Raw genomic sequence first — 15,956 nt, 5'->3', positions numbered from 1 at the left:
CCTACAACAATAAAAGAAAGAATTATACACAAGACACATAAAAGCAAAACTTTGCATTAGGTACAAATAGCTTAATTCAATTAATAAAAATTATATGTTTCCATGTATGTAATGTTAAAAATATGGCAATACTTAAATATACTGACGAACATTTACATAATTTTTACTTCTAGATGGGCAATATTTAGAAAGAATAATACAATATTATTATTTTAATCACAACATCATAAGGAGAACATGTTTGGCCTGAGGCCTAATTCTCTAACCAAGAAAAATGTAAGTGCTAGATTCTAGGCCAAATCTCTACAGTCATATTGTATCAGAATATAATTTTTACCCATTTTATCAATGTATAAGGTCTTATATATTCTCCTGAGTATTTCATAGTTATAATAGGTACTTAGAAAAATGATATAATTTATGTGATCATTACCATAGCATTTGAACATTTTTATTATCAATACTTTCTATTAATTTTAAATTTGACATCATTGTCTGAAGGTGGAATTCTATTAATAATAAGTGATGTTAAATTTTCCCACTTTTAACTATCTAGTAGATAATATATATTCATTGGGTGTAGGTCTCCAGATAAAATTAAACTTAAAGACCAGTCTTGATAATTGCTGAAACTTACACAAAATTCTAAATGCTGGCCGAGTCTTGGTCATCCTAAACTAAATGCTTCTGATTTATGCTGGTATATACTACAGTGGGGAAAAAAAAACAACTGGTTGAAAGCCAGAAGTCTTAGAATCACATGCAAAACAGGTGAAATATTTAGCAATATTTACCTTTATAGTATTTAAGTAGATAGTGAATCATTAGTTCAGATATTCGTGATAAATGTGTAAGCTTTGAAGCCTTATAGTTTTCTATCAGAATAATTTTTCATAAATTTACTTATAATTGTACAGTTTATTTTAAAATTATAAATTGAACCATTAGACTGATTATCCACTGTGAATTTGTAACCGTGGAATTATTAGAGCCTTCTAGTAGAAATACATTCATCCTCTTATTTATTTTATTTATGATATTCAACACACCTCATAATAGACAATCAATAAGTGAATGTAAGATGGAAAGATGAATATTTGGATGGATTGGTGGATAGATGTATGGATGTGTGGGGAGCCATTCTCACACATGACTGGGCGACTCCCAGTTTGGGTCTGAGGCGTTCTGGCTGTATCAGAACTTTCCTGGCCCGCTCCTGATGAGAGAACCCATCCATGTGGGGGTGTGACTGACCACTGATCCCAGGGGCCCAATCACTGACCCTGACCTTGGAGTGTGGCCCCCCCCTCAACCTTCATTGGATGGAGTTCTCCCCTAAATTTCTTGTTCCCCAATAAAAGGCTACTTCCTGGCGTGTTCACTCTCTCTCTCCTGCTAGCCCTGAGTAATCCTTGCTGCCCTACCAGGCGGTTAGAGGTGGGAACCAGAGAGGGGAGCCGTCTTGGACCTGGTCATAGAATAAGGTAACTGAGTCTGTGTGTTTTATTTCGATCTCGCTAGCTAACTTTTATGCCAAGAACCTCATTAATGAAACCATTGCGCTGGCCACATGGTGGATGGATGAATCCCCTTAAAGCTGTTTATGAATATTAGAATCTGCATAGTCCTACTTTTCCAAAAATAGAGGATTAATTTCAACCAATATTTATTAAAAATTCTGTATAAGTAAAGGAATGCATGGTTCCGCTGTCTTTAAGAAATTTTGATGTTCAATGGGTATATATAGCACTTCACATCTCTACATCTGCTATTAATGTTTTCCGTTCATAACACTTAAAAATTCATCTAATTCTTAAAATAACTATAAGATATATAGTCATTATTCTTATTTAGCAGATTATATGTATCTAAAGCTGTTTTAAGTTTCTTTCCTCTGAGCTGAGAAGTAAAAAATCAAGACATTCCAGGGCCCACTTTTGGAGGCAGATCATTTGGATACCTATACTGCCCAATGATCATTATGATTTTGAATTCAAGTAAATTGTCCAAGTAGTTTAGCCTTAGAAAGAGCAAATGCTGAAGCAGTTGGTGGCTGAAAATGGAAGTGTGAATTGAACAGATTGTGAAAAGATCACCATGGCAATGTTTATTAGAGATTATTTTTCCTATCATTGGCCTATGAAGATACTTATTATTTTGTAACTATCTGGTAAATTGTTCTACATTCCTATTTTTTATTAAGAGACTATTGTCTCAGCTTTTGCTAAGAATACAAAAATAAAGATTTTCTTCTAGTTCTATAATAATAATTACAAATGTTTTTATTAGACCCTGAACTGGGCCTTTCCTTACTTGGGACAGAATAAGAAACTTGCAAAGATGATTTGTGTGGAAACAGTCATGTTAATGCTGTAATGTATTCATGAACCTAATTTTTTTAACAGTATATATAAATAGTTTCCTTAAAGAACACAAAGTTTCTCAAAGAATTGAAGGAGAAGACAGATTCCAGAAAATGTAAGTATTTTCCAATTATCTAGGTAAAAAACACATTATTAATGACAATCAGAATGATAATGTACAAGTTACATGGTAGCTGACAATTGGATTAATGTAAATGATTTCCAAAACTCACTTTCAAACATAGCAATCATTCATACCTGGACAACTTTTTGGGACTGCACATCAACGATAAGGACTCTGTCCAAAGTTGGCTGTGCAACATAAATGAACTTGTCTTTGACATTAACAGCAGAGGCCCACACACATTTCTGAACTTCATCTTCCTCAGCTTTGGGACAGACTTCATCCTGTAATTTAGGGAAATGGTAGTAAAATTCACATCTTAAATTATAGAACAGGCATGAGAATTTCATGGATAAAATTAATGTTTTGTGCTTTATTGCTTTCAGCATCAAATGTTAAACATGTCTATAGAAAGTATTAAATAAAACAGCATGTAGAGTGTATTTCGCTTTATTAAATATGTATGGAAATCAATGTGAAATTGGTTCCTTTAAGATAAATCTTATGTCCTGAATTACTGATTTTTATAGTTCAATGCAGTGCTTTCATTCTTTACTACTTGTTTATAACTCAGCAAATTCAGGAAAACATAGTAAGCCCAGTATTTTCTCTCCAATTTTCCAAGTCTTTACTTGTTTTAACAGAAAAATATCACACTAATGCATATTCAAATCTTCTCAGAATATTGATGACTACCCCCCCACAAGTATTTGCATAGCCTTGTCAAAAATCCTAACTGGTTTTAATCTTCTAATTTGTTGTGAATCAGAAGCTTTGAGAAATTATTGTAAAGGACTCATTCACAATAGCTATTTTCTTATTCAATTTGGTATAGCAGGAAAATTTTACAAAATCCTTTAATCTACCCACATCTTTTTGTTTTGTTTTGTCTTGTTTGGGGGGGGGGTACCCGGGATTTAACTTAGGGATACTCAATCACTGAGCCACATCGACCAGCCCTATTTTGTATTTTATTTGGAGACATGGTCTCACTGAGTTACTTAATGCCTCACTTTTGCTGAGGCTGGCTTTGAACTCGTGATCCTCCTGACTCAGCCTCCGGAGCCACTGGGATTATGAGCATGTGCCACTGCACCTGGCTAAACTACCCATGTCTTTTGACTTTACTCTTTTGCTCTAGAATTGCTTTCTGGTTGAAGATTGTATGCTTTGTGTGAGATCATCATAAATGAGGCCAAAAAAAAAAAAAAAAGCAAACAAACAAACAAAAGAAAACCCTCCATTTCCTTCTGTCCTTAATTTTGTTTACAAATGATTTTTTAGGGAATTCATAAGCCTGTGATTCAGGGAGAAAAATCATAAGTATATGAAAAGTGTCATTTAGCTCATGATTTATATTTCCATGTGTTTCTTTAATTTACTCATGATCCTTTCAATTTACTTAAAAATTAGAAAAGTCACTAAGAAGAGAGATTGGTTGAACTATTCATAAAATATATGTGTGATAATAAACATTTATTTATATAATGATAATTATTCCAGGGTTCCATTTGACTTATTATTTAGCTCTTACCATTAATAACTAATGTCTAATTTATTTGATTTGTATGTTCCAGTTATTACTTGCTTAGCTGTTATAATAATATCCTTTTTTTTCCTAATTTTTGTAAAACAGTTTTTCTTTAGAGATCCCATTCACTATTTGCGTTTAATATGCATGAAATAATCGACAACACTTTCAAAGCCAGGGACATGATGGTATATCATGTAATTACAGCTAGTTGGGAAGTAAAGCAGGAGGATTACTTGAGCCAAGAAGTTTCATATCAGCTTAGACAATATAGTGAGACCCCCTTTCAAGTAAGAGGAAAACACATTTTGTCAACATCATTAAACATTTATTTTTTATTTTAAGATGATACTGAAAGAAGATATATACCACATTTGACTTTTGGAAATTATATTAAATATATAATAATATAATCTTTCTAGGGCAGCATGATCATTATCAGTGGTTTTTCTGTTTGCATAGAAAATAATGTGAATAACATAGCGCTTTGGAATGAGATAGTTGTGATCTGCTGCTTATGTTTTCTAAATATCCGATCTAATTCAGGAAGCACATAGTGTACCCACTTATTTTTCATATCTAGTCCAGCACTACATGGTCCAAAACAGCAAAAGTTGTTCCAGGGTGCCTGGACACAAGCAAAAGCCCTGCAAACTAAGCACTTAATGTATGACTGATTCAGGTACTCTGGGTTTGTAAAATGAACTCCAATTTAGAGAGTGCACCATAACTATTACAGTGTGACTATAAGTGGGGTCAACACAAGTGACATCCCTGGCATCCTTTAAGCAATAGCATAAACCTGAGAGCAAAAATCTGTCCTCAGAACCTGTTCAAAATAGAGTACAGTATTGAAATTTAATTTATTAATTCCTACAAAACATTTTTTTTCCTGTGGAAAACTTTGCTTCAAAAATATGCTGGATGTTGTTGACAAGGGCTCATTGTGTTAGGAACAAACACTACATAAAATATGTACTTGAGAGATACGAAGAGGTAGGGAAAAAGTGAAACCTAAGGTTGATGAAAGGCTTTGAATACAGTGAAATTGTTTATAAGTTCTTTGCTGTTGTGTAAAAACTACCAAACAAACCTGCCAAAATAATGAGAAAAGTGTGACTGACCTGACACATAGCTGTCAGACAAACAACTGCTGAAACTAGAAGCAATTTGTACCCCTTTGTTTTTCTGCAAAACTATTCAACAGTAAAATAAACTGCTCTTCTGGGAATTATTTTCTGTTAGTATGTTGTCCGCATAAGACATTCCTGACCAGACATACAATCATTTTTACAAAGCCATTAAATTTTTCCTGATAGTCACAATGAATTTTTTTGCTTTTCTTGATGTCATTATTTCTGATTACAGCCAATTATGACCTACTTCATAATAGCACTCTTAGTTTTTCAGATTACATATATTGATACTTATTTATATGGATGGGAATTGTAGAGAAATGTTTTTCACATGCATTAGACATTTAATGAGAAAAAAAGAAGATAAAAATGACAGATAAAAATAAGATTAAAAATACATAATGAAGAAGAAAATTACCAGGAATTATATCAAAATATTATTGAGAAGAATTTTATGAAATGTATACTACCACTTAGAGTGAAAGAGTTATTAAGATATTAGAACTAATGAGGATGAAAGTTGGTAAGAAAAAAAATACAATTCTAGTTCAATATTAGGACTTATTCCTGTTGGACCTTTTTCATAATAAGTCACATATTTTCTGCAGATTTATTATCTTTTCCCCAAATTTTAAAGGCCTATAAGATATTTTTCAACTGGTGGTATAAATTTTAATTTTACAATTACAATAGTGTTAATGTACCTGCTTTGCTAAACCTAACTGTGTCAAAGAGACAAATATATACACTTATCTTCTATTAGAACCTTGTCATTTTTACTTGTTATCCTTATTACCCATTAGAATGCTTTGTCCTCAGATTTCCACTTTCTCTTCCTTTTCCTCATCCCTCCCCTCCTGGTATATCCTGTATCACTCTTAGAGAAGACAAATGTAATTTGTATAATCACCTCTATTTTCCTTGCATCCAGCTCCACAAGTTCCTGGTATAACCCCTTCTGATTCTCTCCAACCTTAGAAAATTTGTGCATCATTCCCTATTTTTAGAAAGACTTACACTAGTTTCCAAGAATTCAAGCATGCACCTTTCCTCCAAACTTAAAAACTATAAAACAACTTTAATTGGATTCATCTGCTTTCCTTTCCAACCATCCATCTTATTCTCTTCACATTGTTGAAAAGCTTTCTAGAATGTTACTTCCATTTCCTGAATTTTCACTCTAAACACAATTTACCTTGAATTGCTTTCATTATACTATTTATTCCAAAGGAGATGTTTTCAAAGACATTAGTGGGCTCAGAATTTCCAATCATTAGCCTTTAGTCCTCTAGGGAATTAGCAGTTGAGTACTTATTATGTGAAGGATACTATGCAACTTCAATTCTATAAATGAAATATGAATGTGCCTCATTGCCGCAATATGATTCCAAGTTGCTGCTTTTGGCTGTTTCAACTACTGGATTTCTTGGGAAATGTTCTTTCATTTTTGTAAGGCAAGAATAAGCAAATAAGGGCCAAAGCAAATTTGGTCCATTATCTATTTTGTGGAATCCAGCAGCTAAGAACATTGTTTTAACAATTGGGGAGGAAAAAAAGAATGTCACAATTTCATGACATATAAACAATGTGTGATATTCAGATTTATATAAATAAAAGTTTATTTAGACACAGATAAACACTCATTTATTTAAATAATGTCCATGTATTCTTTCATGCAGCAAAGATAATCACCACAAGAACTATAAAGCCTAAGAAATTTATTCTAGCCAATAACAGAAGTCATGTTGCTGACCTCTGTTTTAGTATACATTCTTACTCTAGGTATTATTTTAGTCTTCTTAGTTAAATTCTTTTTGAATGTGGTGACTTCTTTATTTTCTGTTCCCTAATTGTAGCTTCAGGAATGCAATAGCTCAGACTTCAGTTCTCTGCTCTATTTCTGTTACATTAAATACCTCTGAAGGCTCATTCATTCTGATTATCTGATTACTATTATAATCAGATGACACCCACTGAGTAATCTCTTGCTTTCCCATTCATCAGGGCTTCTCCTTTCCATCTCCTTCCAGAAAAATTGTTGTATGGGTTCTTTAAAATAGAAATATAGTATATAGTAAAAATTAAGTAAATTTAGAGTAAAAATTAAAAAGGAAGTATTAAAGGTGATCCAAATTTTAAACAAAGAAATAACGCAAAGAAAAAGTGAAATATTTGTATGCATCAACACACAGACAGATGATCAGAGCTGGTTTACATAAGGGAAGTTAAAAATATCAAAGTTGTTTAGACTATTAGGTATAAAGTAACAGAATAGACTGGACAATAAAAATAATGTCTAAATTTGCATATAGGACAATAACATATTTTGTCCTATCTTTTAGGGAAAAAAAAGGAAAAATATAAACAAATTTAACTAAAGAACAGTGGAACTAGGAAGATGGGAAACTACAGTGCTGAAGGACAAGAGGTGAGTCAGGGTTCTGTTGGATAGAAAAAAGCAAATCTCTGATTCTATGATTGCCAACATGTTATGCAAGTACTCAGTTGTAAATGAAAACAAGTGGAATCAGTACAACAAAGAACACAACCATACATATGCAAGAAATAATATGGCTTAAGATACATGCACTCAGCTTGGGCAATGGATTAGGCAATTTTGTGGAGCCACACAGGATCATAGAGACTCCTGGACAGATATGTACTGAATGGAAAGGTATGTTGATAAAGGAAGTGAAAGAAAGTTTGATGTTTAATAAATACGTGTGTATAGGCATTTATGTTGGGAAACTTGAAAAAATATTGCAGATCTGGTTCTTTCACTGATTTAGTCATTACATATTGAAAATAGACCTATTTTAGGTTGTTTTTTTTTTTTCATTGTTACCTTTTTATGCTACTCTACCTCTGAAATTGGCAAGGAGTTCCCTCTCTTGGTAGCAATTAAAAATTTGATTGGGATGGTTGTTCTTATGACTGCCAATTTATGTGAGTCAATTGCTCTCCTGGTTTCTTAATGTCACAATAATAAATAAGGTTGCTGCATAGGATAAAGAAGAATTAATCACCAAGTTCCTTCTGTTTTTCTAGAGTCTCCCTCAATGATTCTTTAGTAGTGTGTCTCTTTTGGGAAAAACCAAAAAAAATTTTAATTAAGAATTAATTTTAACAACTTAAAATTTATACATTAATCTCCATTGTTCTCCAACATATGTCATGTGCTTTAACCAGATTATCTCCTTACTATTTCATAAAAATGATTTTCCACAGCAAATGAAAACACAAAACCCATTTTTAAATTAAATTTTCAATCTACTGTTGGCAGACATATTTCCAATTTCTATATAATGCATCCCTAACTACTATGGGTCTTAGTGATTTTTCTTTTCTCTGAACTCTAATAGAATTTATATTTGTGACACACAACTCAGCATTTAATCAAATTGCCGTTTAATCAATTGATTACATTTAATCAAATTGCCATTCAACTTGGCTTATTTCATATTTGATTGTTAGCCTTTCATTCACTATTAAAAAGTTACTCTTTGCTATTCCTGTATTTCCACATTTTCTAAATGTAATAGTGAAGTATAATATTTGTTCAGTAAATATGTGCTTAAGTCTCATTTATTATAGCCAAAGATGCGACACAAAAAGTGCTGCCCAATCCTCAATCATGCCATTAGACACTATGCCTTGTTATCCAGAATCACTGAGGAAATAAAGTCAAGAACAATGCCAATCCAAATGTGACCTTGGGACTGCAGGTTATTTGGTGTACCATTTGTTGTCAAGCAGAAAATAGCAATGGAAATGGCAAATAGTCATCCCAACATTAATAGCCATTTGATATTATACAACATCCATGTATGTGCTCAGAGGACCTGTTTTCTTGAACAGGATTTAGGCCAGTTGGGGTATAGTTGAAGCCAGAATTAGACTGGCAGCCAATATAGATAGATAAATCCAGTCAGGTCAGATCCAGTAAGGCCAATTTTGAGTGAGTCCCAGAAAGTTGGAGACTATCCCTTGAGGGATTGAAATGTTAATTCCTTTAGAGCCCTACTCCAAGAACCTCCTCATGCTCCAAACCCTTGTTAAAATAATCTGTCCCAGGAATTGCTCCTCCCTACAGGAAGCTATAAGGTTGTTAATTCATGTGTCCTTGACTGCTGCATCCTGCCCTTCCTCCTTCAGCCCACCAGTTTCCCACCTTTTGGCCATCCCTCCCAGCATTTCCTAAGCCTAGTCAAATGCCTAGTCACAAACACAGGAAGGAGAAAGATAAGGGGGAAAAGGCAGGAGAACAAAGGAATCCTAGGACATATTAAAAGGGCAGAACACCTCCCTTCTTGGGATACCATGATACCAGCTATGGCCCCCTTCTCCCTTACCAGAGTAGTCTGTTACCCCTTTTTAAATAAACCCGGCTTTATATGCTTGCCTCAGCGTGCTTTTCTAATGTTCAAACTTAAACATGTGAGAAAGTACAACTCTAACCAGGGGTATCATTGTGAAGTTTAACTGAAGGATTTCATATGGTAAAAACTAACTACTAGTTTAAAAAAAAAAAAAAAAAAAAAAAAAAGTAGATTGAGCCCAAAACAATGTAATCCTTTCCCACAAAGAATTTGAGAAACACTGAATAAGCTTTCTTTGCTAGATATTTTTTTCTCTCAATTTTTCTTACATATTTATATATATGGAAATATATATCTCTATCTATCTATCTATCTATCTATCTATCTATCTATCTCCCAAAAGGTGTTACAGCCTAAGTCCATGGTATAAATAAAAAGGTGAATAATTGAATACTTAGAAAAAAGTACTTTATCAAAAACAATATAGTTTAAATAATAGTTCTGGATGAACATTTATTCAGTTTGTCACAAATCAAGGCAAATAAAACAGGAGTTCTTTTGTATTGGATAAGACTTTTTAGGTCTAGATTTCCATATTTCTCATAGCTTTGTAGTAACATGTGAATGGTGTGGATGTATGTGTATGTAATCTAGGCTGAGCTATTCATAAACACACTGGATATAATGTTTTATTTTATTAAAAAAATTGACTTTACAATACTACATTAAATAATTTAACAGTAATAGATATCTTCACTTTTAACCATTTTTAAAGACACTAAGTTTAAAGTACTTTTATCACTTTTAGTTTATAAATGAAGCCACTGGTAGTTTATAAACAAAGTAACATTCTTTGATAATAATTTTAACATAATTTATATTATTTAATGGTTAGTTGCTATTAAAAATAAACATTTGATTTTGTTTAGTTATATTGTGAAAGGATATTAGATAATCTATATACAAGTGTATTTTCTACATTTTTGTCAGAGAGGAATCATGAGAAAAGATATAGCATTTTTTAAATCTTTAGAAATAAGTATTATTTTAATAGAAAAATGTTGATCTGCTCCTACCTTCTTTTTAGGTGGAAACTCTGAGATAAAAGTTACATTTTCTTTGTCCACCCCCAGTAAAATTATATACCTATTATACATTTTCTAAAGAATTTATTTTTCTTTCTCACTTTTTACCTGACAAATAATGTCCAGCTACATCATCCATTTCAGGAAAATCCCTTAGAATAAGGATATGAAAACAAGATTAAAAGAAAATTAACTAAAACTGATCTTGTGACTTAGTTGAACTCAAATCCTTAAAAAATGTACACAGATTATAAAATCAGAATGATGCTATGTACTACTATCTTTTAATTTGTCAAATAATTTCACATATGAGCTATCCAATGTAGTATAAATTTTTGTGAAATTATGCTAGTAAATACCTGTAGTTTGAAAGTTACAAATTAAAGATTAACTATTTTCTAATGAAAATGACACTAGATATAGGATCTTTAACATGGTATGCCATTCTCCTCTGTTCCTACATAAAGAGCAAATTTTTCATAATTAAAATAGAAGTGAAAAAGGACCAATTGCTGCTGTCTTTTTTCATAATGTAAGGAATTACACTTTGGAGAGAGCCAGCACAGAGATCCAGTTGCCACAGAAACACTGTGGTGGTATTTTCAGGCAACTCAGTGATACTGCCAGTAGTTGTGCTTCTCCATATGCATCTCACATTACATTTTCTTTAAATCTGTACAGATGAGATTTAAAATAGAATGCTTCACAGGCAGTCATGTGTAAATCTACACTTATGTCTTTAAGGCAACTCAGCTGATCTTGGGAAAGGTATTTAAGTTAGAGGAAATGCAGTATTATTCTCTCCTTTGTGCCCCATTGTACCTATGTCTATAAAAGGAGCTTTCACATATGAGTGAATTTATGATTTATAGATTTGCTGCATTCTTGTCTTTTTTCCCTCCTTAGGACCTACCTATCACAAAGCCTGACAGGAACAACTCCCAACAAAGATCTGTGGATTAACAAGTAAACAAACCTCATCTAAGAAATTCATGAGTGAATGAAAAAAGAAATGTACACATACACAATGGAATATTATTCAGCCACAAATTAGGAGGAAATCCCATCATTTACAACAGAGGTGGAATTGGAGATCATTATGTTAAATGAAATAAGCTAAGTACAAAGAGACACATAGCACACGATATCACTCATGCAGGAAATATAAAAATATTGATCTCAGAGAAGTTGAGAGTTCAATGGTAGTTATCAGAGAGAGGGGAAAGAAAGGTGGGGAAAGGCAGATTAAGTACTAAATTACAATCAGGAGTGAGACTCTCCAGTGTGCAAAATAGGGGGATTCTAGATGATGATAATGTATAGCACATTTCAAAAAGCTTGAGGATTGGGGCTGGGGATGTGGCTCAGCGGTAGCGCGCTCGCCTGCCATGCGTGCGGCCCAGGTTCGATCCTCAGCACCACATACCAACAAAGATGTTGTGTCCGCCGAGAACTAAAAAATAAATATTAAAAATTCTCTCTCTCTCTCTCCTTCCTCTCTCACTCTCTCTTTAAAAAAAAAAAAAAAAAAAAAAAAGCTTGAGGATTTGTAATGATTTTACAATAAATAGCTGATAAATATTTGAGTATATTTGTTTAAATTGATTACAACATTATACAATGCATATATATATCAAAACATGACATCTCATAAATATGTACAAGTTTTTATATATAATAATTTTAAAATAAATTTAAATAAAATAATTAAACTACTGCAGAAGGAAACTACCAGAGATCCCATTAAAAATGACTCCATATTACCTTTATGAGTTATTCAATATGAAATATTTATTTTAAAATATAGCCAGAAACATAAATTTTATGTGTGTTAAATTATGATATAATTGTGTGCTGACTTGTATGTGTGCAACTGTATAAACATTGGTAGCTGCTAGAATTCTGTTGTTTTCTAAAATTTAGAAATAATTATTTACTGTAGTTCATTATATTGATGGGTAAGACCTAAACAACTATTGACGTTTCCATTAATTTGCTAAATAATGTATAATATTTCCTCTAAAAGCTGATAATTTATGGAACCATGATTTCCTCTCCTTTCTACCTCCTAAATAATTAAAATTAATATTGGTGACCTATATGAAATACAGAAAAGAATTAAATAAACAAATGCCTTCACCATTAAATTTTCAGAACTATTTTCATGATCTAAAAAGTAAACGAGGAATCAAACAAGTGTTCAAAAAATTATAGAGAAATTAAAATTCTGAAAAAATATAAGGACTATAGGGTCAAGTAATCATTAAAATAATAAACATATCCCACAAAAACTTTGAAATTAAAGTTAAACATAATATAAAAAAAAGAAAAATTAGAAATATGTAAACAAACATCAGCTTTCCCACAGTAACACCAATAGAAAATATTCAATTTTGATAATTCAAGATATATCACGGCAAAGCAAATTATTTAAAGAGATAAACTTGATTGCATGGAATGAAACTGGCTTAGGCAGGCATGACAGAAGAAACAACTATTTATTATCATAAGTTCTTTCATTTTCTTTTTGCCATAAATATATTACTATAAAAATATTAGATACTTTTTTGTGAATACAAAATATACTTTGGAATACTACAGTTTAAGTCACATATAATAAGATAAATTTGTGTCACTTTGTAAATCTCAAGTACAATTTTTTTAGGATTAACGATATCTGTAATTGATGGTGCTTCTATCAGTTAAAACTCTTCAATTTACCCTTAAAGAGTAATTCTTGAAAAATTCTAGTAACCTTAACTACATTTCTTTCTAAAGTATGTGGAAGTTACCTTTTTATGTGTATAAGTGGGTGCTTATTACTCATATAAAAATGTTTGTAAATATTGGCCACAGATTATCTGAGACACACATGATTCTTGTCACATTATCTGGTATTTGGCACAAATCTCCGAAAAGGATTTAATATACTGTTTTAGATAATGTCTCTGGACTTCCTTAATAATGCTGTATTACTCCATTGGATGCTGTTGCACACTTTATAAGCTTTGCCATGGTTGCGCCTCCTAATACTTAGCTAATATACTGAAGTCTGATAGAAACGCAAAGTGAGAATTGTAAAACAGTGTGATTTTAAATAAAACATTAAAAGACCTTTTTAAATCTAGGAATTCAATGACTAATTTCATAAACTTATTTCTTTTGAAATCTACAGAATAATCTTCTAAGGAATATTTATAAGCAGTTTACATTACTCTCCTTAGGAAACTCTTCATAGGATATGATTGTAACCACAAAGGGACAAAGCTTAAATTTTTATCATTCTATAATTCTTTCTAAGTTAAGCCATGTTTGAATAGAGACCCACAGAAAAAAGACTAAGTGGGGAAACATTTTGATTACCTTTCTGGCATGTTGAATGAAAAAGTTGCTCACTGATTCATGGGGAAAGGAATTGTCCACATTGTGAGAAAGGGTTAGTGTTTTAACAAGTATTTTTGTGGACCAAGTTTGGAAAAGTAATAATTGGATTAGAAACAGAATGAAGGAAAGAGGTAATTGGAAGTATTACTAAGGGAATTCACACATGCTCCCAAGGCTGTGTTCCTCCAGGTAAGGAGGGAACACCCTCATAGAAAATGATGTGGACTACCACATTCCCCATTTCTAATTTCAGTCTCCATTTTTTAATATCTAAATATTTTGGACACTGTGGACAGCATATTCCTATATACAAATCTCATACTAATAAAGTACTAATTTTCAAATGCAGGTATTCTTAAACCAGAATAGAAACATTTTGGAGATTCATATCAGACTTCTTGTAATAAGGATAGTGAATTCAAATGATACTCTTTGATATCATTCTAATTAGCATTAAAACTAGGAATAGGCTGGGTGTGGTAGCACACTCCTGTAATCCCAGTGGCTTGGGAGGATGAGGCAGGAGGATTGTGAGTTCAAAGTCAGCCTCAGCAATTTAGCTAGGCCTCAAGCAACTCAGTGAGACCCTGTCTCTAAATAAAATATAAAAAGAGTTGGGGATGTGGCTTACTGGTTTAGCACCCCTGAGTTCAATCCTCAGTACCAAACACAAACAAACAAACAAACAAAAAAACTGGGAATAGAACCTTTAAGTTCTATAATATAGAACCTATGTACAATAAGACAGGGGTGGTTTTCTTTAAAGCTCTTCTAGGACATTAAGAATGCATAACACCATGGTGTTTGTGAAGAAGAGCATTTAGATCTATAATAAGCCAGTTCTATAAACATAGATGGTGACTGAATTTAAAGACCATTAAACAATAAGAGAGTGACAGATAAGGATGACACCATAGTTGAAAACCAAAAGAGTGAAAAAGTAGGCAATATTGGAAAAGATTGTCATTGTTGACCTTGTAATTTTAAACATCTTTTTCCAAACTCATTTCAGTTTGAGTTCTGAATCCATGAGTCTGACATAGAATTCTATTTGCTTGAAGTTCATACTCTAGGCAACAAGATGAAATCCTATATACAGCTAAGATAAATACAGCAAGAATCCTATCTAGTAAAACCACAGAACAAAAAAGGGGGGAAAGTGAAGGAATATCTGAAAGCTTGTTTATGAATCCTCACCAACTCACTCTCAAAAGCTGAAACCTAATGTTATCTGACCTTGCACCAAAATTGAATTTTTATTTAGAGCAAACCATTAGCATCTTCTGAGAGGTTTGCCGAAAGATCCTATATTCTAAATATGACACCTTTTATCTAAAATTTACTTATCAACAAGTTATAATGGGAATAGTGCTACAATTCCCTTAATGTTGAAGTAAATATAAAAAATATTATATCCATGTTTAATCCTTTTCTTGTGGGGAAAATGATTCCAAAAAAAACTCATTTTCCCTACTTGTACTCAAGAGATTTATTTTCTACAATCAGATAAACTAGCTTTATTCCTATACTAGAAATTGTCTTCTACAGTATATCCACAAAGGACCATTTGACCATGTGATTCTGAATTAATAAACCCCTGAGGTTAATTTATCCTGAAACAATTCAATGATGAAGTATTCTATGAAACATCTACACTAACACAGAAGACAATGGTTTTGTGAGAATTGTAAAGTAAGATAAAATATTATCATGGGTAAGAAATTAGATGTATACGTCTACATCTTTAAACTTAGAGAATGCTTAAGAAAATGAGTAGGAAAGATCATACGCAAGAGAATACTTATTAAAGTCATTTTAACCAATGTTTCTTGACCATTTGTCATGTCTAAGGCATTGTACTGAACTTGTTAGGAACACAAACATGAATTAAACCTAGTCCTTGAATGCAAGAGAGGAGAGGTAATGGTGGGTTATGTATATCCACTTGCCTAGGTCATAATACCCAATTGTTTGGTAATATACTTCTAGCTCTTATTGTGAAGGTGCTTGTGGA

At 32.3% G+C, this 15,956-nt stretch overlaps 1 protein-coding gene across 1 annotated transcript in view; it reads right to left on the bottom strand.

The window, feature by feature from the left end:
• FSTL5 (follistatin like 5) overlaps positions 1-15,956 on the bottom strand; it is an 824,806-nt gene that overhangs the window by 96,496 nt on the left and 712,354 nt on the right. The window contains exon 12 of the mRNA XM_081304788.1: positions 2,622-2,771. Within this exon, the coding sequence (XP_081160914.1) occupies positions 2,622-2,771 (150 nt within the window). The remainder of the gene's footprint in view (positions 1-2,621; positions 2,772-15,956) is intronic.

Source organism: Spermophilus citellus (genome assembly GCF_964194105.1).
Source record: "Spermophilus citellus genome assembly, chromosome: 8".
Lineage (NCBI taxonomy): Eukaryota > Metazoa > Chordata > Mammalia > Rodentia > Sciuridae > Spermophilus > Spermophilus citellus.
The sequence above is the reverse complement of the archived record's forward strand: the minus strand, read 5'-3'. Positions and strand labels throughout refer to the sequence as shown.